Raw genomic sequence first — 24786 nt, forward strand, 5'->3', positions numbered from 1 at the left:
CATCAATCAGCCTTACACCAATAGTACACCAGAAGGGATCCAAACAGATTGGAAACAGAAGTCAATCATAAACCTCCATGTCCATTTTGGTAACGTGGACAGAACAGCAGGCTTATCTCTGAAAGGTCGTGGATCGTTGGTTAGTTGCAACACAGTGAAAATACAATTATTACCCAATGATAAAACGGACTGTCCAGTCAAGGATGTATTAAAATCTCTACTTTAATATTATCATAACAGAATGTTCTAGCACACTACAAAATACAACCCACCCTGTAAGGGAATGCAGAGGACAGACAGTTTCAAAGCAGGAAAAGGGATGCACTCTGGATACTGACAGGAGGGTAGTTGAAGTGAAGCTGGATGGATGACTGCAGGCTGGCCTACTGTGAAGGCATCATGAAGCAAGACACAGACAACAGATTAATTTCAAACAAAGTATTAACTTAAATGCCAGGCTGGTGTAATGCCTAACTTGCCCTATTCTAAGGTGAGATTTCCCAAACGAAATAAACTAAAGGTAGTTTGAGTCAATGAGTTCAACTTAACAGTGTATCTGTATCCAAAAACTATACTTGCCCTCACAACTAAAGCTAAACAATGTGGGCCACTTTCTGACTGGTATTTTCCTGGTTCTCCCAATCTACTCATAATATGTTCACAAGGTCCCAGGGTTCTCTTCCAGGCACCAGTTCAAACGGGGAGAACCCAGTTGAAGTCCGAGGGGTCTTCTGAATAGCAAAGGGGGCTCATTGTATCCACTCCTTCCAGTACCAGGAACCTTTGTAGATGAGCTTTCTCAGAAGAGTATTTAGGCATTGGTTAATTCTATACACTATGTTATGCATTTGGGAATAATACATTGGAGTGAGCGGGGTTTCAACGTAGAGGATCTTTAGGTCAGACATTTGATTCAACATTAGGCTTGGCTCCCTTGGTCTGTGTATTCCTAACCAAAAGAAATGACTCAATGCACTGCCCTGTGTCTTGGCTGTGCCATGGTGTCTAGATGCTGGGTGAGTCTGTGGCAGATTGACAGCTACCTTCCTAAAAGGCGGTGGGGCAAGCATCTGACAGCATCTATGCCCATTCCATGTAGAGCTGGTTTCTACCTGTTATGGAAGCCACCTGTGGGGTACAAAATGCATCCTGGTCTTCCTAAGTCTTTCTTCATCCGAAATTACATCCTTGAAGGGGGACCAAAGTCAGGGTTCCTGTATTTCGGTTGTTGTGAAATCGGGGTTAAGTAGATCACCATCTCTCTGAGTGTTTTGTAGGGACTCAGTATCCTCCATAATATCAAGGAATGAAGGTTCTTATTTTGGGGTTATAGTTAAGAATAGGTGGATCTGAATTCCTGCTCTTCATTTGTGTTGGGGTTGTATTCTAGTAATGTAGGAATGAGGAATAATTTACCAAAGTACCTGCAGACCTGGATGCCTTTTGATTAACTTTGTCTAATCAAATGGTTATCGTGGTATTAACCATACTCCTCCCCTAGTGAATGCAGTCTTGCTTAACTGATTATGATCAATGAGCCAACCCAATGGTGATTTTCTCTTTCGGCCCCTCTTTTGACTCTATGTTCCTGGATAACAGTGTGCTTGCTGCGTTTGTTAGATGCACCCCACCTTCTCTGTACACAGCTGACTTATGAAATTGCATAGTGTTATTAGTTATCTAATGCATCACACCGTCATCTATGTAAGCAGAGACAACGCATTGTTCATTACTTATGCAGCATCCTCCATTGGAGAGGTTATCTTTCACATAGAATTTGAACTATTGGGTCCCCTTCTTTCACCATGAATTTCTACTCACTATGAATGAATAGCAACACCTTGATTTTCCCCAGAGTTGCAGTCTTCTATACCTGCCCATATGTCAATTCCATGCTTAAGGGCGCTTCCAGACTTGGCTGCTATCCTCTCATAGGTGCCCTTGGGGAAACTGTACTTGTGCTGGATCTTTGGATGGAATGCTTCCCAACTTCAAACTTCCCAGCTCATGAGGTGGCCAAGGCCATCAATCTAATGTTCTCTGTTCTAAGAGTTGCATCTAGAGATGATCAGCAGGCCTCCAGTTGGGCATCCTTGGATCCCACTGCTGACACTATCTGCCAGAAAGCCAAGTGGATTCCACAGAAAATGTACCTTATGAATTAGGCTCAGATATGTTTTTGGGACTATATACAAGGTTGATCACCTCAAAAGGGGTCAGAACAGCAAGCAATAGTCTTCTTGCTTCAAAGGGTTTCTCCAAAAGTCTCTGGAGGTCTCTTTCCAGTGTCACTCATATTGGGTAGGTACAAAGTTGCTCAGGTGAGTATGCGAGACCTTTGAGAAATAACATGAAAAATAAATACATTAAATGAGCCATAATGGACAATATTCACACGTATGATGACTTTGCCTACGCCCCTATTGTGTCACATCCACCGTAGGTGTTATTTTCTAGTGGGCCTTCTAGACATTCCCTGATTCTATCGGCTTATCCAATCCGTGAATGTTTGGGCCATGCACCCAATGATGGACCCAAAAGTGCTGTTTGACAAAAATCAATACTGAGTTTATTGGAACCCGTGTGATCTTTTCAACCAGACGAAATTGGTGTTTGTGATTTAGCATGCAGTAGACTGGATTGAATTGCAGAACATAGTACTATCTGGCAAATGAGTGACTCAGCATTTAATGCAAATACATGGAACATAATTTGAGGACCTGGGCATGTGTTACCATCACCTTGCAAAGTCAGTGAGTGATTGTACGTTTCACAGCAATACATGGAACATGGTGGGATTAGTTGGCCACATGATGCCTACAATCAGCATATGGTGTGAGTGCCTGTGTGAGTGCAATACCTTTCAAATAGTGTGAGACTGGACAAAGTAGGGCCATACCTGTCCAATGTAATCAGTACCTGGGAATCTGGTGGCTATAGCTAGCAAATGAAGTTCCAAGCAATGTGATGGCTATGCCTGGCAAACCTTGTGGGTACAATTTGCATATCATGACAACAACTGCAAAATGGTGACAACACTTGGCATATGATGTGAGCATTTGGTCACATTTTATTTATTTATTGTAGCACTCGTTGAGCTCAGAATTAATGCCTGCAGCACTCTTTTGCTGGTAAGCAAGACAGTAAGGTGGAGGAGGGGTGTTTACTGAGGGAAGAGCCTGGTGTTGTGGGCTTCGTGGAATGCCATATTCTCTTGGGTGGATCGAATTGGGTCAGGGAGGTAGTTAAGAAGTTGAGAATCCCTGCGAGATGGCGCGACCAACACAGCGGTACTTGTTGAATGGTGGGTCTGAAGAAAAAGGTTGGAGCAGCAACAGAGATTCCGAATGAGGGTTTAGTAATGGAATTCTGGGGAATTTAAGTGGGGTGGAGGGAAGCCAAAGATGCACTTAGCAACAAGGAGCCATTGAAGGAGGAGATGGCTGAGCCGATGTTCTCCCATTTCCTGAGGTCAAGAAGCATGGGAGTGCCCCCCAGTCTTCAGGCATTGCAGCCTCTGGGAGATACATGCAGGCAGGCCACGGTGGCCCCCTTGATCTAGTCGAGCCTGGAGGAGATGAGGGCCTTGATGATGGCATTTTGTGGGGAAATGGAAGAAGTGCAGGTCTTTTACGGATCAGGGCAAGGAGAAAGCAAGGGCTGACTACTGCATGAGCTTGGGCTGTAAGAGATAGTAGTAGGATTGTGACAGATTGCATAGGGGAGGGAGCAACAACTCCAGGAGAGGGGGCGTTAAAAGAAAGGCCAGAGTTGGGGGGGAGTTCTTTATGGTGGCGATTTCCATTTTGTTGAGATAGCAATACCTGTGAATTGTGATGCATTTGAATGATCGGGCGCCTTGTGAATTATGAATGTTGTCAATGTATATAAATTGATGTGTTAAAGGTGTTTTGTATAACACACTGCCAAAACTGCGGCGTAAATTGAGAATCTCTATCTGTGATGACAACACTTGGCAGCCCATATAGTATGACCACATGACATAGAATCATAGAGATGTCACAGGAATAGTAGACCAGGCCGGGTCCTTCAGTGATTCTAGAATGAAGTGCAGACTGACGGTGCACCGGGAGCCAGGGGGCATGGGAAGCCTACAGGTTTCCCTGACCAAGGCCTGGCTCCGGCACTAGAAGTCCAAGGCTGAACATGCAACTTGGAGTCCTTAGTCTGTCCAGTCCGTCCAGTCTGCCCCTGGGTGGTAGCGGTGCGTGGTATAGATCAACATAACATGAGCCCCAGCTGTGAATTCCTGTGCCAGCACAGAGGTCTGCAGCCTCCTGCTCAACATGTGGTCAGGATATGTCTCCCATGATCCCTCACCATTGGATATGCTGGCTAGGGCTGATGGGTGTTGTAGTCCTTCAGGCTATGTCTCCTAAGATCCCTCACCATTGGATATGCTGGCTAGGGCTGATGGGAGTTGTATTCCTTCAGGCTATGTCTCCTATGATTCCGCACCATTGGTTATGCTGGCTAGGGCTGATGGGCATTGTAGTCCTTCAGGCTATGTCTCCTATGATCCCTCACCATTGGTTATGCTGGCTAGGGCTGATGGGCGTTGTAGTCCTTCAGGCTATGTCTCCTATGATCCCTCACCATTGGTTATGCTGGCTAGGGCTGATGGGCGTTGTAGTCCTTCAGGCTATGTCTCCTATGATCCCTCACCATTGGTTATGCTGGCTAGTGCTGATGAGAGCTTTAGTCCAAAACAACTGGCGAAACAAAGATGGCAGAGAGGCCTTCTAGCGCCTGAATGCAGGCTACACCTTGTTACCAAGGTTACAGACTACCATCTATTGCCTAAATTCAGGCTGGGGCTTGTTACCTTTTACCGGATAGAGGGCACCTTTCCAAGGCGAGTGCACAGCGCCTCTCCTCGATCCATGCCACTGTGAACTTTCATGTATTCATGCATTTATTCTTGCATAGCGATGTGCGCCACGTGGCTGCCATCAATGCGCTTCACAGTAGCAATCCCGGGTGCTCATGTTTGCAGCGGAAGTCGGGGCGCAGCTCCAGTTTTTAAGGCCATTATTTTTAAGGAGCTTTCAATACTGTGGGCTAGCCTACAAATACTAGCGTGTGTTTAGTATTTGGGGGCAAATACCCTAGAGTTGGTCAAGGATTCCCCAGGGTACATTATTTTATTTTTATTGAAAAAACTCATTTTCAAACCCAGATTAAAACACTTCATAAAAGTTGAACTCGTACATGTGTGTTTCCATGTTTCTTTATTCTCCGATTTTCATCACCACCTCTTCTGTATTAAAGCACTGGAGACACACATAGCAAGGACTGCCTTCAACTCCATATCTAAACATGCGTATTTTTAAAAGACAATCATTTATTTTCATCCGAGTCAACAATTGATCAAAACACTTGTCACATTTCAGTTTCCTTTAGGTGAATATAAATGTGTGTGGCTTAATGTCTGACTTTTAGGCAAAATGTGATTTAATACATAGCTACATTTTCTAAGCACCCCAAGCTGTGACAGATAAGCAACAAAGAGGAACAGGAAGTTAAAATGATTGCCCAGGAGCACACCGTGCGTTGAAGTAGAGAAACGGATGCTACACGGGGTAGACAGTCAGCAACGTAGGCTCCAGACCGCATCCCCTGGACGTTTGGACTTTCTCAACAAACTGAATAAACGAATAACATCTGAGCTTGGTAATTATCCACACGATGTCCATCCACACCAGTAAGTTATTATAAGACCACCATGACCCACCTGGGCTCTGGGACCATAGAGAGGCATGCGGCTGCAGACCGAGGGTCTCTATGAGGTGATGGCACTCGGGGGTGACTTGCACAATCTTCTTTAAGTAGAATATGGAGTATACTATTCCCTATAACAGATGGGCGTCAGGTACACCCAGACCCCATATCCCCTTTCATTGTCTGTAGTTTCCTTTCCCGTTCTCTCTCCTCTTCTGCTGCCTCTTCTGGAAGTGGGACTGTTCTGCAATGTCTGCTTTGCTTTCAGGTACCCTTTCCCCATAAGCTTCCCAACAGTTGTCTTTCTCTAGTCCGTGGCTCCCATTTCCTCTCCTCTTACTCTATCTGTGTTTTCTTCTTTTCATCTCCTTCCCCCTCCCTTTGTCTTGTTCTGCAGTCCTTCCTTCATTCCTCTGCCCCCTCCCTCTCTGTATCTCTTTCTAGCCTTTTTCTCCAGTCACTTCCCTTGTCTGTCATCTCTTCCACACTCATTTCTTTCCTACACACTCTTTAATCTTCCCTGACCCCAGAGTCACCTCCTGTAAACACAGTGGGCACCGAGCAACCACCCGCTTCTGCCAGGTAATGTTAGAAGCAGGTACTGGCTCTGCGCTGGAGCTGTTCCAGGGCACTGTGATGTCACCAGGTGCCTATAGTAGCTTATTTTGCAAGCTCCATTCAGTCTCGTCTTTCGTCGATAATACAGAATATAGTGCCTAGGTCCCTTTCTGAAGGCAAGTTTGCCTGCTCACACTCCCCCCTTATTAGTTAATTTGGCCTGAACCCTGCAGTCCCCCAGAAGCACTGTTACAGCTTGTTGCAGTCTAAGTAGGCCCCATTGCCTCAAGCCACTATACATGAGCCCCCGTGTTCACCACAATATTCCTTGCAAGATTCCCTTGGAGGATTCAATATCCCTTGGAAGAATCAATATCCCTTGGAAGATTCCCTTGGAAGAGTCAACATCCCTATGAAGATTTCCTTGGAAGATTCAATATCCCTTGGAAGATTCCCTTGGAAGATTCATTTTTTTACCAGTCTGTTATTTTTCTATGTCAGCTAACGGTTTTTCACCTCCTTACACCAGACTTGCCTCAACACCTCTGCCATTAGAATACAGTGACAACCTATGACAATGTTGGGTCTAGCTGGTCACATATAGAGTCTCTTGCATTAGCGCACTGTCGTGACCCCCTCAGCACCCACCCACATGCATGACCTCTTGGGTTGCTTACTGGAGCCTAGCCAGCCCACCTAATTCCTAATCTTGGCCAAATGCACACACGCATCATAAGCCTTGTCTAAGAATGTTCCCACACCTCGACTTCGGTGCCCGAGCACGTTGAGGTCATACAAATGGTAAAAGGCACTATATAAATGACTGCCACTACTATGCTGAATCCTGGGCTCCAGCCTAGGGAGATAGAGCTGAGCTTATCTTTTGGGGGGCCTAGAAGTGCCGCCCTATGAGAGGCTGTAGAGCGAGTAAGTCATTAAGCCAGGTGGGCTAAGTGTGGTAACTGCCACCCTTTTGCCACTTCTTGGCATCTGCGTGGACTGCTTTGTAACCCCTGGGGTTTACCCATCTTAATTGCTAATCTATGAACAGTGGCAGGGCCTCTAGTGCCAACTAGTTTCAGTAGCTGTACCCTCAGCCTTTCATTATTTACATGTTATTAGCGCTAAATATTGTTTTCACCAAAAAAGAGCATACACTGGACCATCATAGAGGTCAAGGTTTGTGTGATATCACATCATGTCAGGCCATTTGGTCAAAGAGGCTGTGATGTCACTTCTGCTACCCCTTTGGTGCTTATAAAAGTACTCCACTGAGTGACCGCCATTTTGTGGACACATTTGACATTCCAGTCCTTGGCCAATGTGTTGAAGAAAAGCAGTACCAGGAAAGGAACCAGGGTAGAGTCTCTCTGTACAGGGTCCTAGTGCCCTCAGCCGCGCTGGGCCTCCTTGGACAAGGTTCTGGATAGAGACCGTGGCAGGGGCACCTTCTGAAAGTCCATGTGGACCGGCTGCATGACCCGGGGCAAGTCCTTGGTGATTTCTGAGATCGTCTTCTTGTCGCGGCAAAGGCCGTCGCCCGGGTGGCTCAGGGCCCTCTCAAACTCCATCATTCTGCGCAGCTCCTGTGGTGTGGGCACCCTCTCCGTCTTTCCACTCAAGTCGACTGGCTTGAAGATGGGTATGGGCAGCGCCCGCTGGTAGGGCAGGTAATACTCTATCTGCGGCTCACCGAGGCGGCCAAGCTTCATGACGTTCCAAGGGGATCGCTGCACCAAGAACCGGACCTCATGCTGCTTGGCGTAGGTCTCCTTCCGGCGCTCATCGGCCTCTCTCATGGAGCAGCTGTGAGGGGAGGAAGAAGAGACAGAGTTGGAGACCCTGGACCACCCAATGCTATGATCTGTAGTAGAGCTTGTGCATGAGGATCTTGGTATGCAGTCTGTATATCGAATATTTTATAAAGAATGAACATATATCAAATATTTTATAATGAAAAATTGTATAGAGAATGCATTTAAGGGTGGGGCAAAAGGTAACAGGCTTATAGGCAACTGCACAGCTATAGAGAGTTTAAGTATATCTTTACCATCGGTGGCCATCAAAACGTAAGGAATAGAAGGTCGAGTGGCCCCTACTCAGAACCTACCTCTAGCAATTCATATTTTGACAAAACAGGCTCAGGCAAAGACTGAGGGACATATCAGAGGCAGGGCTACCTATAGGGTGCCCCCTACTGCTCTAATTTGGAGTTGCCATGTGGCACTAGGGCCAACATCTGGGCGTGCAAGGACTGCGGCTTCCAAGCAGATTGGCTGTTCGGCAATTACAGACTGACAAAGTCTGGGCTCCATCAAGAGGCGTTTACTGAAGAACATGCTTTCTCCAGACCGGACCCCATTATAGGCCACTATGGGGCTGCTAGGTAATCAGTCTCGCCGAACAATATTTTTACAGATTGGTTGCTACAGACTGGGCCCCATTATAGGCCCCTATGGGGCAGCTAGGTAATCAGTCTCGCTGAACAAGGTTTCTAAACACCTGGCCCCATTATAGGCCCCTAAGGGGCAGCTAGGTAATCAGTCTCGCCGAACAATGTTTCTACAGACTGGTTGCTACAGACCGGGCCCCATTATAGGCCCCTATGGGGCATCTAGGTAATCAGTCTCACCGAACAAGGTTTCTACAGACCTGGCCACATTATAGGCCCCTAAGGGGCAGCTAGGTAATTAGTCTTGCCGAACAAGGTTTCTACAGACTGGGCCCCATTATAGGCCTCTATGGGGCAGGTAGGTAATCAGTCTCGCCGAACAAGGTTTCTACAGACCAGGCCCCATTATAGGCCCCTAAGGGGCAGCTAGGTAATCAGTCTCGCCGAACAAGGTTTCTGCAAACCGGGTCCCATTATAGGCCCCTAAGGTGCAGCTACGTAATCAGTCTCACCGAACAAGGTTTCTACAGACTGGTTGCTACAGACCGGGCCCCATTATAGGCCCCTATGGGGCAGCTAGGTAATCACTCTCACCGAACAAGCTTTCTAAAGACCAGGCCACATTATAGGCCCCTAAGGGGCAGCTAGGTAATCAGTCTCGCCGAAGAAGATTTCTACAGACTGGGCCCCATTATAGGCCTCTATGGGGCAGCTAGGTAATCAGTCTCGCCGAACAAGGTTTCTACAGACCAGGCCCCATTATAGGCCCCTAAGGGGCAGCTAGGTAATCAGTCTCGCCGAACAAGGTTTTTACAGACCGGGCCCCATTATAGGCCCCTATCGGGCAGCTATGTAATCAGTCTCGCTGAGCAAGCTTTTTACAGACGGGGCCCCATTATAGGCCCCTATCGGGCAGCTAGATAATCAGACTCATCAAGCTTTCTATATCGCCCTCCCCCGATATATGTCCCTGTGTGGCAAATGGGTGACAGCCCCAAAGCCTTTCTCTGAACAAGCTTTTTCCTGACTGGTGCCCAATGTAGACCCCTTTAGGGCAGGCAGGGGATCCATCCCACTGAACATGCCTTCAAAGCACAGGTGCGGAAGGAACAGGAAGGGGGGGGTGAAGAGAGGCCACGCCCACTCCTCGTTCGACATGACACACCTGTAAAGCTGTGCTCGGAGGTCCTGCCCAGCCATGGATATGCACCCATCCTACCCACCAATGGGTATTCACTCATACACCCACGCTGCGACTGGCACTGGCTCGCCATCATTCATTACACTGCACTGACTCACCATAACTCACTCCTGCCCTTCCCTCATACACTCACCCAACCCTAGCTCACCAGGCATAGCCCCTGTAGGAGGAATCACTGTGCCTCACTCAGGCGCCCCGTTCCCCCCAAATCTGCCCTCACCAGAATTGACCAGTACTTATTCTCCATGTCCATCCCCTGGACCCTTACTTACATACCAGTGCACCCCCGCTTTTCCCTACAGCTGAGACACACTCATCCTCCGAACTCACCCATTCTAGCCCGCACTTAACCCACACTGCCATGCGCACTGTCTATTCCTTTGAACCTCCCTCACACAAGTGCACACTTTATGGTGGTGTTTGCCAGGGCTTAGCCCCGTCCCTTATTTCTGAGCACCAGCACTTATTTCTGAGCACAGCACTTATTTCTGAGCACCAGCACTTATTGCGGCAGACTCAATTCAATTATGATGTTGTTTTGGCAACTTTCATTTTTTTAACTATGTTACTGTTAATCGCAAAACAACCACAGCAGTGTGAGCCACGCCGACGCTGCCGTGCCATGCCATGCGTCCAGTTTCAAGGTGGCAGTGCTTTGCACCCGTGCTGGTTTATGCCAGAAAACTTGTCTAGACAGCCTCGCTAACTGGCAGCAGTGCCACACTACGGTGGGTATAGGTAAGGTGTATGGTGCAGGCAGTAGCCAAGGTACCAGGTGCTGCCCACTGGTTCAGCTGGGGGGTACACCTGCATATGTGCCAGTGTCAGAATTCACCTGTGCAATTGGGAGCATTCGATGGGCACTCAGAGTCCCCAGCACATCTGTTAGGAATCTGGCACTTATTTGCTTACACATTAAACACTGCACACCTCTGGCCCTGTCCTGGACCAGGTGTTACTCGCCTTCACCAGCAGACCCTCTGATAGACACACACACACACACACACACACACACACTCCACTTAACTCCTTATGCCTGCCCACCAGACCTTCAGCACTCTCCTGCTCAATGCCCCTTCCCCAGACTTGCACTCACTCACCCGCAATGATTTCCCCCTCCCCCTCAAACTTCCCCATAGCACACTCCTCCACTCTCAGTAACTCTCCTGGATCTGCAGCCCCTCCCACTCTGTTTCCCCAGGGACCCACACTTTGCTCCTCGGCCCTTTTGCCGACCCACACTCACCCCTTCTCGGCTCTGCTGGACAGGCTGAGGTCCTTCCAGTCTGCGGTGTAGAACTCCCTGCGGGCCGTGTTCTCTTCCTGCACCTGGCAGCTCAGCTCTGCAGCGCTCAGCATCCCTGCACTGCGCAGGACAATCCCCCGGCCCGACATCTCTGGGGTGTCTGTCCGTCTGCCTGCTGGAAGTCTCCGAGCCGTCTCTGGCCTGCCCACGCCTGCGTCTGTCTGTCTGTCTGCGGGGATCCGCGCTGATGTCTCCACTCGTTGCCGCGGGTCTGTCTCCACTGTCTTCTCTGTCTCTGCTTCGGTCAGTGGGCCCTTCTGTTGGCCCGTCTGTCTCGGGGACTCTTTCTGTCCTTCTTAAGAGTACTGACTCGCAGCTGGGCTCTGTCCAGGCCTTTCTGCTCTGTGCTCTCCTCCAGCCCCTTATATAAGTCGCCCACCCCCTCCAATTCCAGGGCTCTGCTGCCACGAGCTATTTCGGGGGCTCGTGTGCTGGGCATCCCAGATACCGTACACCCTGTTACTGGCAGTGGCATCACCCCTGAGTCACCACCAGGCCGTCTCATGACAGCAGAGCCAAATTTAAACAAGCATCGATAAAGGCAATAGTTTTGGCTTCATGTTAATAGGAACATGTTTGTGTGTGTTGCGCATGGGGAAGTGTGTGCTTCTGTGTGTGTATGTGTCACACCATTTGACACAGCCACCACTCGCTCACACTGATAGCATGAGGTTACCTTTATGAACAAGAACCATCCCCTTAACACCTCACAACTACAAAGATCTGCGTCATCAACACAAAGCACCGCCATCTTTACTTTTTTCCTCTCCTGCCAAATAACCAGACCAACCTGCTCTCTTGCAATGCAAATGGCAGCCGCCATGCATGCACGGCACACGTCATGTTAACACGAGCTCGTTATTTGCTAAGAACCTCTTTGTTAAAGGTGGACTGTGGGTGACACGCGTGGAGTAGACCCTCGCTCTGGCTAATACAGCAGATGTGTGGAAAGACATAATGGACACAATGGGTGGACCCAGGGGCGTTGCTAGGGGGCGGCTAAGGGGGCTATAGCCCCTGATCTTTTGGTTGTAGCCCCGGATAGAATCTCAGGAGCTACAGCCAAAAGACCAGCTAGCCCCCAGTCCCAACAGTTCCGACAGCAGCTTAGCCCCGGGTCTTTTCCAGACCTAGCAACTCCCCTGGGTGGACCGGCGGCTTACCAGCAGCCTCGGCTTCCCTTTCCCACCGTCCGATATCCCAGTATTACCGGTATATTGCAGGTGGACGCAGAATGGTAAGTTCCCATTCCCGTGGCGGCCACGTGGGATGAGACCCAAGGCACCGTTATCAAAAGTGCCGGTGCTTCAAGGAATTATATGCCAGTTGGGCCCTGAACTGCTGGCAGGTCAGGCCTGCCGGTAGTTCACAGCCCCTACTGCAAACACTGAGTGAGCCGGTCCAGAAAATTTGCCGGTAACGTGGTTATTCCGTACCGCCTCACTTGTAATGACCCCAATGTTTGTGAAAGATACCGACATTATCCATTGTGTAAGGGCAACATGGAGTTGAGGTGAGCTAAGGAGGTTATCTAGTCTTGTAGCCTGTAAGAGTTAGCTATTCCCTGTTCCCCTGAATTTTCACCAGTCAATAAACCATTTGCTGTAAGGACTCTTTCCTCCAATGTTCATTTAATGTATTCCTGGAACCCTGCCAGACTACAGTGCTCTGTTGCGCCCTGAAGCTAGGTTTGTGCTCAATAAATGGCCAACATAATATAAACCCGATAAAAAATAGTAGGCAGCTAACTGGCTCGACAAGCTGGGCCTGGGGGAAAAAAAGCAGGGTTCAGGTCGTTGAACCCTAAAATGACCCTTTCAATGAGGTGGGTGGGACCTTGTCCATCTACATTCATCCAGTTCTTGGCTTGGGATATGTTGGAGCACTTACTAATATTTCAATTCTCTACTGATTTTTACGAATTGAGTAAATTCATGCTAGACTGGTTCTTCCACCATGTTCTTTCTGATGTTTTGTACTGCCCGTGCTGCCATCGTAAACTGGGCTATCCAAGTAGAAATGTCGCTGCTTCCATCGCCCAAAGGAACTTGAGCATCTGGAGCGTAGCTTGCATGACTGATCCTTTGATAATTGGTCTTTAAGATGGATTTGGAAGGAGGATAAGTGTGTTAAGGACTCTTTGATGATTGCCCATCCAGGCAGGTTGGGTGATATGTAATACTAAGTCCCACCCATCTTCCTGTCTGTTGTGGATCAAAGGGTCTCTCTGGTAAATGGATCTCGCTGTGGTTCCCGATTAAAGTGGCAAGTCTCTGTTGAAGCTGCAGCAAAACCAGACTCGCTGGCTCCTGCAAATCACATTCTTGTACCTTATGAATGGGGTCCCCCTGCGAGGTAGACTAGTGTAAACACGCAGTCCCAGACAGTCCCAGCGCCTAGATGCCTTTGGGCTTCGTGCGCTTTACAAATGTACAAATAAATAAATGACAGCTCACTGTCAATCAATACTGAGGGCGGGAGCTGGCTTCAGGTTGACAGAGTGCATATAAAAGTTGTTGGGGTTTCCTGTCTCCTTTTTTAACCTCTGCAGCCAGGCCCCATGTGGGCCTGTTTGAATTGCCCTATGAATGGTATGCAAATCAATGCCACCAGCTGCAGAGCCCAACAAAAGGACAGGGTGGATCCATGGAGCCTTTGTCAGTTAATCAGGCTGGCCATGGCAGGGGGAAGGTTTGGTCCTCCCTCTTTTGGAGATGCATTGTGTACTCCAACTAAATATGACAGGGGGACTGCCCCTGTAGGCTGTGTCCACCCAAAGAACCCAGGTCTAGGCATATGTTTTTGGGTGAGCATAGGCAAATGTGTGCGGATTAGCCCCTCACATTTTCCAGAGGTTGATCTACCATCATTCATTTTCATTTAAAATTTCAAAAAGGCGCAGTCGAGCGCACACCCACCGTGCGGATGGTTGAATTCCTCACAGGGTACACCACTTGGGATTGGGGCCTGGTCTATGGCCTTGTCGGTGCAAGAGCAGGGCTGGACTGGTCTATAGGGAACTCTGGAGATATCCCGGTAGTCCTCTGTACCCTGGGCCTCTTTTGTTTGGTAGCCTATTTCATTTCCACATTTTCCCACAGGAAAAGGGTTGGGCTTGCTAAAAATGTATAATATGGGCCCACTTCGAAAATGATTTCCAGAGCCTCTTTTGGTTCCAAGTCCAGCCCGGAGTGAAAGGTATGAGGCTGCTGGAGAGCCAAATATCGAACAAAGGTCCCTGGAGGGCACAGGGGGGCTTCATGGAATGAGAGTGCTGGGAGAGTGTTTAGAAGGGAATTGGCCGTATCAGGGTTAATAATAACTTTATTCCAGAGACTAACCGGAGATGGAGAGGTTGAAGGGAAGGACCTGGCTGGTCAGGAAGGGGAGGGGGAAGGGGTCAGGAGGGAGAAGAAGGTAGCAGAGTGATCGCTTCAGATTAGAGGACGGGAAGTAGGGTGGAGTTCAGGTCAGTGGAGCTGAATACAGCGTCGAGGGTGTGTCCTGCTATGCGAGTGGGGAGAGTTATCAGTTGGGTCAGGTTGAGAGCTTCCATGTTGCCGGTGAGAGAACAGATCATCGCGTTAGAGGGGACGTCAAACCAGATGTTGAAGTCTTCTAATAAGGTGAGGGACAGCTGCCAAATTAGGGTGGCTGATAAGGAGGTACTGAGGGAGTCTGCAAAGTTCCTATTGTAGCCAGGGGGCTAGTATAGGAATAAGAAACTGTGGTGAAGTAGGGGAGAGTTGTATCTTTACTAGTGTCCTAGAGAGACCTCTGACCGGCCCATAGAGTCAGAGTTTGCTCTGTAGTACTTTAAGACGAGATAGCTGCACCTTGAGGTGGATGAGGGTGCTGGTATATTACTCCAACACCAATCAATAAGAACAACTCAATGGTTTGGCAAAGGGGAGTCCGTTTAATGACAGGTACAAAAAACGGGGAAACATGGAAATCAACAGTGATGCGATAGCCCGTCTCGTTTCAACTCCCAACAACTTCATACAAACAGTAACATTTATACCCAAAACTCGTTATCATTGACGTGCAACATTCAAAAGTTAACATTCAGTTCTATTGGTTGGAAAAGGTAACTTAAATATAGGTGCTATATCTGTATATAGTAACGGAGTGTGGGGATTGGATAAACACTATTAGGTTGGCGTCTAAGCCCTTCCTCCATAAATGACTACGGTGGACGTCACTAAATGTACGACGTCCCATTGGTTCTACTATCTATAGAACCCTAGATTATTTGGTCCATTGTGATTGGGTTGGCTTCACCCCATGCATAAATCTCCACTTTAATTAGCAGCACGCAGAATGGTCAACCGGGTGCAGGATACCCCAAGATTCACCCAGCCTCCCTTCCATCATTCAGTACTTTAGTGGCTATGTGTCAATTAGTTGGCTGTGGTCGGCCTCAAAACTGTATCTTCTTGTCAGGAAAAGTTATGATATCTTCTGTCTGGGTGACTACCAGGCATAGGTGCCTCTTCTCACTCGGCTGGTCACGTGCTAGCACACCGTGAATCTGCTTAGTTTTCCTTCTATTTGCACATTTAATTCTTATTCGGCTTGCCACCTGCTTGGGCCTCCTTATCTCGGCCTTCCTGAGATAGGCTGTTCTTGTTCTTAAGTTTCGATTCCGTGAAGCTACTGTTCGCCTCCCTCTCTTGGTCTGACCTCGACTTCCTAGGCACGAGCTGCTCTTGCTTAGTTCCGATTCAGCTGCCATTTCTTGTTTTAGCTGGAATATGAATCCTGTCCTGTTTGACCCCTAGTAACCTGAGTTAATTCTGCGTTTGTGTGAAGTGGACTCGCACTTATATATATAGTGTGCTTCATTGAGGTAGATATGTATAGGTGGCGCTTGCCGCTCTATTCTTCTACTAAGCATAGCAAGCCGCACTGTTTTCTTAGTTTCTTGCGGTTACAAGCATATGTACAAGCGTTAACTGGTTGAATGTCTTCATCCTGCTTATGGCTTAAGTTTCTTTATATTTCAACATCGTCTCTCCTTCTAAGTTCATGATATCCTTATTCATGGCATTTCGTCTCTGTCATCTTTTGGTTGCCGTTTCTTTCATCTGTGAGTCTGTCCAGGCCCTTGTGGTGTCACCATTCGTCTTCAATTAAGGCCTTTTGAGTTTCTTCTGGGACAGTGTTTAAGCAATCTTCATTTCGTTTCATTTGCTGGTAGGGTTTTTCTCAATGGATACCTTACTGTCCATGGTTGTCTGGTTATTGGTACTTCAATAGGTATTGTTCTTCTCTGCTGGTTTATTTGTTCATCATACGTCACATATCTCGGTGTGAACGTTCCTAGTACTTCAAAATGGGCGACTGGAGTGCAGGCCATATTTGGGACCTCCTCTACACTCCCCCCTCTGGTTGATTTATCAACCACTTCCGCTTCCTCTTTTGGATTCATCTTACTTGGTTCTTCTGTATCCATTTCTTCTTCATCTTCTGGGTTTGTGCATGATGGTTTGAAGGAGTGTCTCTTTGGAGTCCATATTTTTATCACTCCTTTCAGGCTTCCTGCTGTCTTTACATGTTTGTCTTTGTTCCATGTCATTAGCTGACATTGTCCATTTGGGCTGCAATAGATCCATTTTCCTTCATAGTTTCTGCATTTCCTGGGATGAAGAAACTTCTTACCTTCTGGTGCATGCTCGCTGGCCTTCACAAAGTCTCTTATTTCATCATCAGTTAGATCTCTGGGCTTCCATCCTGGTTTGACATCAATCATGATCTTCATCCCTATGGCTTTCTTTGCAGTTTCCTGGCATTGCGAGATTATTATCTTGATAACACAAAATCTGAATAATATCATTACTAGCAGGGCTCCTAGGAACTTGAATGCATCCGCCATCCATTGTGGAACCCATGAAAACAGCGATCCAAACTAGCTGTCATCATCAACTTTGTTGGTTTCATTGATCATCTGGTTCTGTAGGTTTGTCAGCATACCTATGGCCTCTGTTAAAGTTCCATTTTCTTCGTCGTGAGAAGGTATAAATGTGCAACATGATTCTCCAATTTTTGCACAAACTCCTCCATCCATAGCTGTGATCATGTCAAGTACATATCTGTTCTGGGGAGTTATCATTCGGATGGCTCTTAACTCTTCCTTGATCGCATTGAATCCTTATATTGTCGAGTAGATGGTTTGCAGTAACTCCCATCTGGTTATCTGCAACCATTTAGTATTTGCTCCAACTTGGAATCTTGGTATGAAGATTGTCGCAAACACTGATGATGTGAGGCTGAACAACCTGTGTTCATATGGGATTGCATGAAATGCTTCTTCTGATTTGGCAGAGAAATGATGTTCTCTCTTCACTCGAGTTGTCAGTTCCACAGATCTCTTCTTCCTCAGGTGGGCTTCTGCTTTCGGGAAACTGTCAATATTCATGTCACTTTAAGGGATCACTAGTGCTGGAACGTGGACATTCACTATTGTGCATATGCTTCCCCAGTTTTTGGCAGCCTGATGTATGCTTTGGATCCACATGCCCAATAATGATCCATAATTACCGCAGACCCATGAGTCATTCCTGGAGCCTCAAAAATGTGTCCGCAGTTCTGATTCTCTCCCATCTTCCTTGTGATATTGTTCCTGAAGAACAATTTCGGGCTTTCTAGTGGCACTATCTGCAAGGGTCCTCCTCTGTCTTCGACCGATGTCAGTAATTTTGTAAACTTTGGCCATAGTGGTTTGCACAGTCTCTGTGAGTTTTCTATTGCTTCTTTGCAGGCTCCAAGGACCATCCATGCTTGGCAGATCACTATTCCTTTTTCCCATCCGTCTGGTGAAAGCACTGTTCCACAAATCTGCATTTGGCCTCTGTTTTTCCACATCTGAGCCTCTTCTGGAGTTTACCCTTGGACATTCAGTCTTGGGTTTACTTCCCATCTTATTCCTGCTCCTTTAACTTCAGGTTTCTCGTACCTGATTACGTGAATCCTAGTATGGGCTCTATTTCTCGTCTTAGTGTCCTAAACATAATCGTCTTCATCGGGATAAGCTGTTTCAGTTGCCCATATCAATGAGGCATCCCTTCCCATGAACTGGCCTCTGGTGTTCCACATTGCTACTTGTTAGAGACAGTGTGCTGTTGGGACATATATTTCTACAGCCACGAAGATCTTGGATTTCCCCATGCTGTACCGTAGAAGTGCACAAACAAAGCATTCTCCTTCTGAATTTCGTCTCCAACTTCTTTCATGTGCTGGTACCAAATGTTGTTTCCTAGATGTGCTGTGCTGTCCAGGTAATCGTTGAGTTCATTATTATCTTTATGCATGCTTCTCTTGATTCTTACGGTTTTCCTGTAGTTTGCTATAACTACATCTCTGAATGCCTCTGTATGGCTTTTACTTGCTGTAAGGTTCTCAGGTATCTTGGTCCATGCTGCAGGCTTCAGCATCTGCGCCATTTGAGTGGACAAGAGTCTGACAGCTCTTTTTCTGGTCCTCATGCATCTTTTCTCTGCTGCGAGCAAGTGCCCATGCCAACCAGCCTAACACTGGTCCGGTATATGGCTGTATTGTAGGCCTGGTACTTGTCCCTTGTGTTGGAATATGTGTAACTGGTTAATACAGCCTCTGTCGTTTTGTTCTTCAGTTCCTCTTATCGTTTCCTTGCTCTGGCTATGTATGGGAATAGTAAGTTTACTAACATTTGTGTTCTTGCGGAGAGTTGTTCCAAGGCCACTTACATTTTCTTAAAGGCTTCTGATATGACTGCTTCTGTTGGTCTTTCTATTAATTCTTCTTGTTTTCTCCCACTATCTCCTGTGAAGGTTTTTACGGTAGGCAGTCTCATCTTCTCTGCTGCTTTCGTTTGAGGTTCTGTGGTCACTGACACTAGGCCTGTTTCGTATGTTTTCAGTGTGGGTGTGCGTGCAGTTGTCAGTGCTTTGTCTTCATTCTTTTCGTGCCAACCCTGTCTCCGGCTTTCCTGCTCATTCGATACCATAGATGTGTGTATATCACTATTAATCACATTAATTTCAAGTTCATTTAGTCTGCCATCAGATTTTCTAGGGACTGGAATGACTATATGGTGGGTGCTTTGTGGGTTTCATGCATGTATCATCAGGTGGGTGCACTGAAATTGGAACGCTCCAGGCACCAATAAAAAATGCAGTTCTGATTTTTAATGACAGTAAAATAATGATAAATACAATGCATAAGTACATTATGGTTCGATATTTAAGGTGACAGCATTTTCTTCCAGAGAAGCAGGGTTGCCTCTCTCCTTGTGGGAGGACCAGGTTACTGCTCTGGTCTCCCATCTCAATCATTCGCCAAATGTCAAGGATGCTTAGCTGAGTACACTTTACTGGATCTCCGAGAAATGTAAGTACGTCAACATTGGTTGGTCTTCCCACTAGCTCTGGAAAGTTCTCAATGAGGTGAAAGAAGACGTGCTATGCAAATCTACTGTCTTCTGGTGATAGGGACATTTGTCCAGTCTTCATTGAGATTCAGGATTACATGTTCTTTCCTTGATGTAAACAATGTCTGCACTATTCGGTCGCGTGGAGTGTGACCAAAATAACGTTCTCATTCAAAAGATGGCTTAAATGTTCAGTGTTTGCTGGATCTTGAAGGAATGTTAACATATCAGTTGTTCTACCGATAATAGATGGACAGTCTTCGATTATGCAAAAGAAAAGTGTATTGATGAGCTCATCTATTTCCACCTGCGTTGGAAACATTTGATTCCTTCTCACTGTACTCAGGGAGTATGATGAATTGTTCAGCAATGACAGTGAACAATTGTCTGATTGTTATTTCGTTTTCAGGATCTTGGAGAAAGTCTGTGACACTGGTGAGCCTCCCTACCAGTGACGGGTATGATCTTAAAACTAGGTTGAAATATGTGACCATGTCCTTTGTGATGTCTCTACTGTGGGACACATAAGTGCTTCCAAACAAAGTCTCGGGTTTGGATGAATTGGAATACAGTATCTGTTTCTAATGTAAGTATCCTTGATCAAAATTTGTCATAGTCCTTTTCTCCTCACGGCTTAAGAGTGCCTCGGTTCAAAAAGTTCAAATCAACAAAACATGTTGTGGCTTATATGCGCAATTTTCTTCTCCACCCTGCAACTAGGATGCACAGAGTGTCCGTTTTTTATGTCCTTATACCCTTTTTTGCTTAGAGGAAGTGTCCAAGTTAAGCCACAACTTGCAAAAGGTTCTTTGTCTTTACTTTGCTGGTCATGCGTCCTTCTTCCTCGTCATGGATCTCGTCTGCACGTGCTGTGGTTCATCCCCGTTGTCTGTAGGCTCTTCGCGTTGGGGTGCAGGCAGGGGGGTTCCTCCGATGTATGGTTTGATATCACTCAGGAAGATCCAAGCTCTGCTTCCTTGTAGCTTCACTGCGGATGGAGTAACGTCTTCAACTGTGAATGGTTCGTTGAATCTTGGCTCGTCCCACTTTTTCCTTGTATGGTTTCTCACCAAGACGCTGTCTCCAGGGAAGACGAGTGGAACACGTAGACCCTGAGCTGAGTCTGGTGTAGTGTCCCCTTCTGTGTGCTGTGCTGCAATGCACCCTTTTCGTCATCGCTGCAGCTGGTCTGAAATTACAGTAAGGCAAGATGTCATACAGTTCAGATAATTTTGCATTTCAGATCCTAGAATCTCTCCTGTCGACTGGGCATCAAATCTAGCTCTATCTCGGGAGTCAGGGGAGTCCTCATTCTTCTTCCTGTGTCTATCTTGTGTGGCGTAAGATGATGGTCGGAGCCTGGTTGGTTCCGGAGAGCGTACAGTGCCAGTGGAAGGCAGTGCAACCATCCCCTCTTTAGAGTAAGCTTCAACTTGGCTATCCTTTCCTTTAACAAGCCATTACCTTCTGGATGATACGCCGACGAGAACTTGTGCTTTATACCAAGCAGCAAGCTAATCTGCTTAAAGACTGCATTTACAAAGTGAGCCCCATTATCTGATCTCATGACTTCACACACCCCCCACCTGGGGAACACTTCTCTCACTAAAAAATTGGCACCACAGGTAGAGTTTGGGTGTGTACATGGACCTGCTTCTATACATCTAGAGAATGGACACACCACAATAATTAAGTATCTGTACCCGTTTCATACTTGAATCCTGTCGACGTAATCTACATGCAAGTGCAAAAAAGGCCCATTTGGCCTGGGGATGACTCCTCTCATTATTTTTAATGTGTGCCCAGCAGTGAATTGCTGGCAGATTATGCAGTTCACTATAAAGAATGCAACATGCCCAGCTAAATTTGGTATGAAGCAGTTTTCCGCGAGTGTTGCTGCTAGATTCTCCTTTGTCATGTGTGCCGGGTAATGCAACTGCTCCAGCACTATTTGTAGTAGTAGGGCCACAGGCATTACCAGTTTACCAGTGCTGTCTTGTTGCCACAAGCTGTCAGAGGGGTTTAAAGAACACCCTCGACGTTTCCACAGGGTTTTCTCTTCCTGCGGTGCCTCCCCTTGGAGCTCCATTAGTTGCGTTTGCCCAAGATCGTTATAGGCTTCAGGTGTGGTTCTTGCAACCATCAATCTTTCATGGGTTCACGGCACTTCCACTTCCACTTCTATAACTCTCTCACTTTTGGATGCCATACGCTTGGCTTCCGTGTCTGCTGAGTGATTTCCGCGTGAGACAAAATCTGTCCCTTTCGTGAGGGCGGCGCATTTCACGACTGTTATGCCCACAGGGAGCTGTAGTGCCTTCAGCAGCCTGTCTAATAAGGCTGCGTGCTGTACTGGCGTGCCATCTGCTCAGAGGTAGCCCCTCCTTTTCCAGCATGCTAAGCCTGCGTGCACTGTTGACGTCACATAGGCGGAGTCACTATACACGGTTACTTCCTGGTCTGCGTGATTCTCAATGGCGAGTATCAACGCCAATAATTCTGCAGCCTGTGCTGAGTAATGATATGGTATTTGCGCACTAACAAGTACTCGAAATTCTCCATTTTCTATGTGTTTCATCATAGCGACGCCTGTGTATCTTTGCCCATCACTTTGGTCGATCCTCGAAGACCCGTCAATAAAGACGATCTCTCCTCCTGCCAAGGCATTTTCTTTCACCCTGGGGATTTCATCATAGAATTCTTCATAATTCGTGCAGTCATGTATCGGCTCTCCATCAGTGGCCGGCTCTGCTATAAACATAGCTGGGTTCACTATCTTACATCGGACTATTTTAATTGATGGGTTTGATATGATCATTTCATAAGCAGAAGCTCTCTGAGATGTCAATGTGCCCTTTGGTTTCTCTAAAATGGCAAATAATGAGTGCTCGACGTACAACGTCATGGGGCATCCCATTACAATGGTTGTCGCCTTCTCTATGGAGAACGCTGCGACAGCTAAACTTTGTTCTCATGGGAAGTGGCCCCTCATTGCTGGGTCCAGATTCCCACTGTAATATGCTAGGGGCTTGTTCCTCAACGAGGTTCTTTGAGCGAGCACTGCTGTCATAATGCTGCAATCTGTATGTGAAAACAGGTAAAATTCCTCTGCATAATTGGGAATTCCAAGAACTGGAGCTGTACAAATCGCTCTCTTGAGTTCAGTAAACCCTTTCTCCATTGTCTCAGACCATTCAATCTTTTCTTTTGTCTCTTAGGGGCTTCTTTAGGGCCTGAAGTAAAGGCTTTGTATAAGAGCTGCAATCGAAAACCCATGCCCTAACATTGTTGCACAGGCCTAGAAAGCTCTGCATCTGCTTTATCGTGTGTGGTTTAGCCGTGTTCAATATGGCTTAGGCCCTTTCTGGGGTCACCTTCTTGCCTTCATGTGAGATTAGCTGGCCTATGTACAGCACTTCCTGTTGACAATATTGTAACTTTTCCTTGTCAACCGAATAACCCTTCTCAGCCAGCACTGTCAGTAGCTGAACAGAATCGTGCCTGCATTGCTCTTCTGTGGTGCTGCAGATTAGGATGTCATCCACATATCGCAAGACAATACTTTCTAATGCAATATTGCTCAAGTCCATCTGCAGGACTCTGTTGAAAATAGACAGAGACTCACAATATCCCTGTGGCAGCCTTGTGCTTTTCAGGCGCATTTGTCTGAACGTGAATGACGTCATATCTTGTGAGTCACGCTGCAACGGGATTGAGAAAAAGGCATTTTTTAAGTCAATCACTGTGAAAATGTTTGCCTCGACGGGTATATTATTTAGAATTGTAGATGGGCTGGGACTAGAGGGAACTCGGCCTCAACAATATCATATATTGGTCGTAAATCCTAAATTAAATGCCAAGACCCCCCCTTTGATTTCTTGACAGGATAAACTGACGTATTACATGGTGACTCTGACGTCACTAAGAGGCCCTGGTCCATCATGGCAGAAATTGTCTTAGAAATCCCTTCATCTGCCTCTCTGGACATGGGATATTGTCGGGCTCTTGGTAAAATTGCTCCTGGTTTCAGTTTAATCCTTACTTCTCCAACCCCCTTCAAGATACCCACATCATAGGGTCCGGTAGTCCACACTGAGACAGGCACTATATCTATATCTACAGGCTATATCGTCATCAAAATATTCAGGGCGTTTTAGTGCCAACAACATTCTCTGTGGTACTTCCCTTTTAATCATCTTTACCCAAAAGGTGAGACTTACTTCCACCATTGTCTCTCCCGAGTCTGCTTGTTCTTCAAGCAGATCATCATCGGTGACGTCAGTCACTCGATATCCTTCTTCGATGGCGGTAATCGCGCACCATTGTCTGCCTTCATCATCGTAACCATCAACCAATACTACTTTCCCTCACACTGCAGCTGCGTGTATCATCAAGGGAGATACTTGTCCCTCCTCCTCATGCATAGGTATTCTCGGTCTGAATAAAAACTCATCAGGGGTTCTCATGGTTCTGTCTGCAAGGCCTGGCAATCCCGCCATAAGCACATGCATGCCATATGCGAAAATGTCTGGCTCCAATGGTATGGCCCTCATGGCTATGTGTCCTGAGTAAGCTCTAATCATTTTGCATACATTTGAATAGTCCATTCCTGGAGTGGAGCATACTACGCCCTTCTCCGTGAACGAAATTGTCATGTTCAACTTGTCATTAAGTCTCGACCCAAAATGTTTACTGGGGTCTGACGCAAATACAATAAAGGTACATTCATTTTGCACTCTCCTATGGAGACAGGGAGTGCATTTGTAAAGGGAACTCGACTGTGAGCTCCTGTAAAACTCTGAGTATCTACGGCCTCGCCGGACAAGGAAAAATGGCCTTCACGTAAACACGAGCGTTTTGCACAAGTGTCCACTAGGAAGGAATATTCTTTACCCCCTATAACCACATCCACCCTAGGTTCCCTATGAGAATCTGGTGTCACTGATAGGATAGAGCACATATGGGTTCCCAGTGAGCTGTCCTAGTTCATATACAAGTTTGGCACACTGTGCACTTGCGGATTTTCCCCATTTCCATTGTTACTTCCCCTTCCAGGGTTCTGGGTCTGTGGTAATTGCAGCGGTGCCTGTTGGGTTTGTCTCTGTGGAAAACTGCCCATGCTCTGAGGTTGCACCCCTTGTTGAACGCCCTGTTGTAAACTTGCAGGTGGATTCGCT

The 24786-nt window shown here is 46.9% G+C and overlaps 1 protein-coding gene across 1 annotated transcript; it reads right to left on the bottom strand.

Annotated features, from left to right (window-relative positions):
- Nucleotides 1-5235: 5235 nt before the first annotated feature.
- Nucleotides 5236-11538, bottom strand: LOC138521713 (telethonin-like). Its single transcript, XM_069634734.1, has 2 exons — nt 11140-11538; nt 5236-8106 (listed from the first exon to the last, which is right to left on the bottom strand). The coding sequence occupies exons 1-2, from the start codon at nt 11286-11288 to the stop codon at nt 7692-7694; spliced, it is 564 nt and encodes a 187-aa protein (XP_069490835.1). The 5' UTR covers nt 11289-11538; the 3' UTR covers nt 5236-7691.
- Between the last annotated feature and the right edge of the window lie 13248 nt (nt 11539-24786).

Source organism: Ambystoma mexicanum, chromosome 13, assembly GCF_040938575.1.
Source record: "Ambystoma mexicanum isolate Mex_15411 chromosome 13, UKY_AmexF1_1, whole genome shotgun sequence".
Lineage (NCBI taxonomy): Eukaryota > Metazoa > Chordata > Amphibia > Caudata > Ambystomatidae > Ambystoma > Ambystoma mexicanum.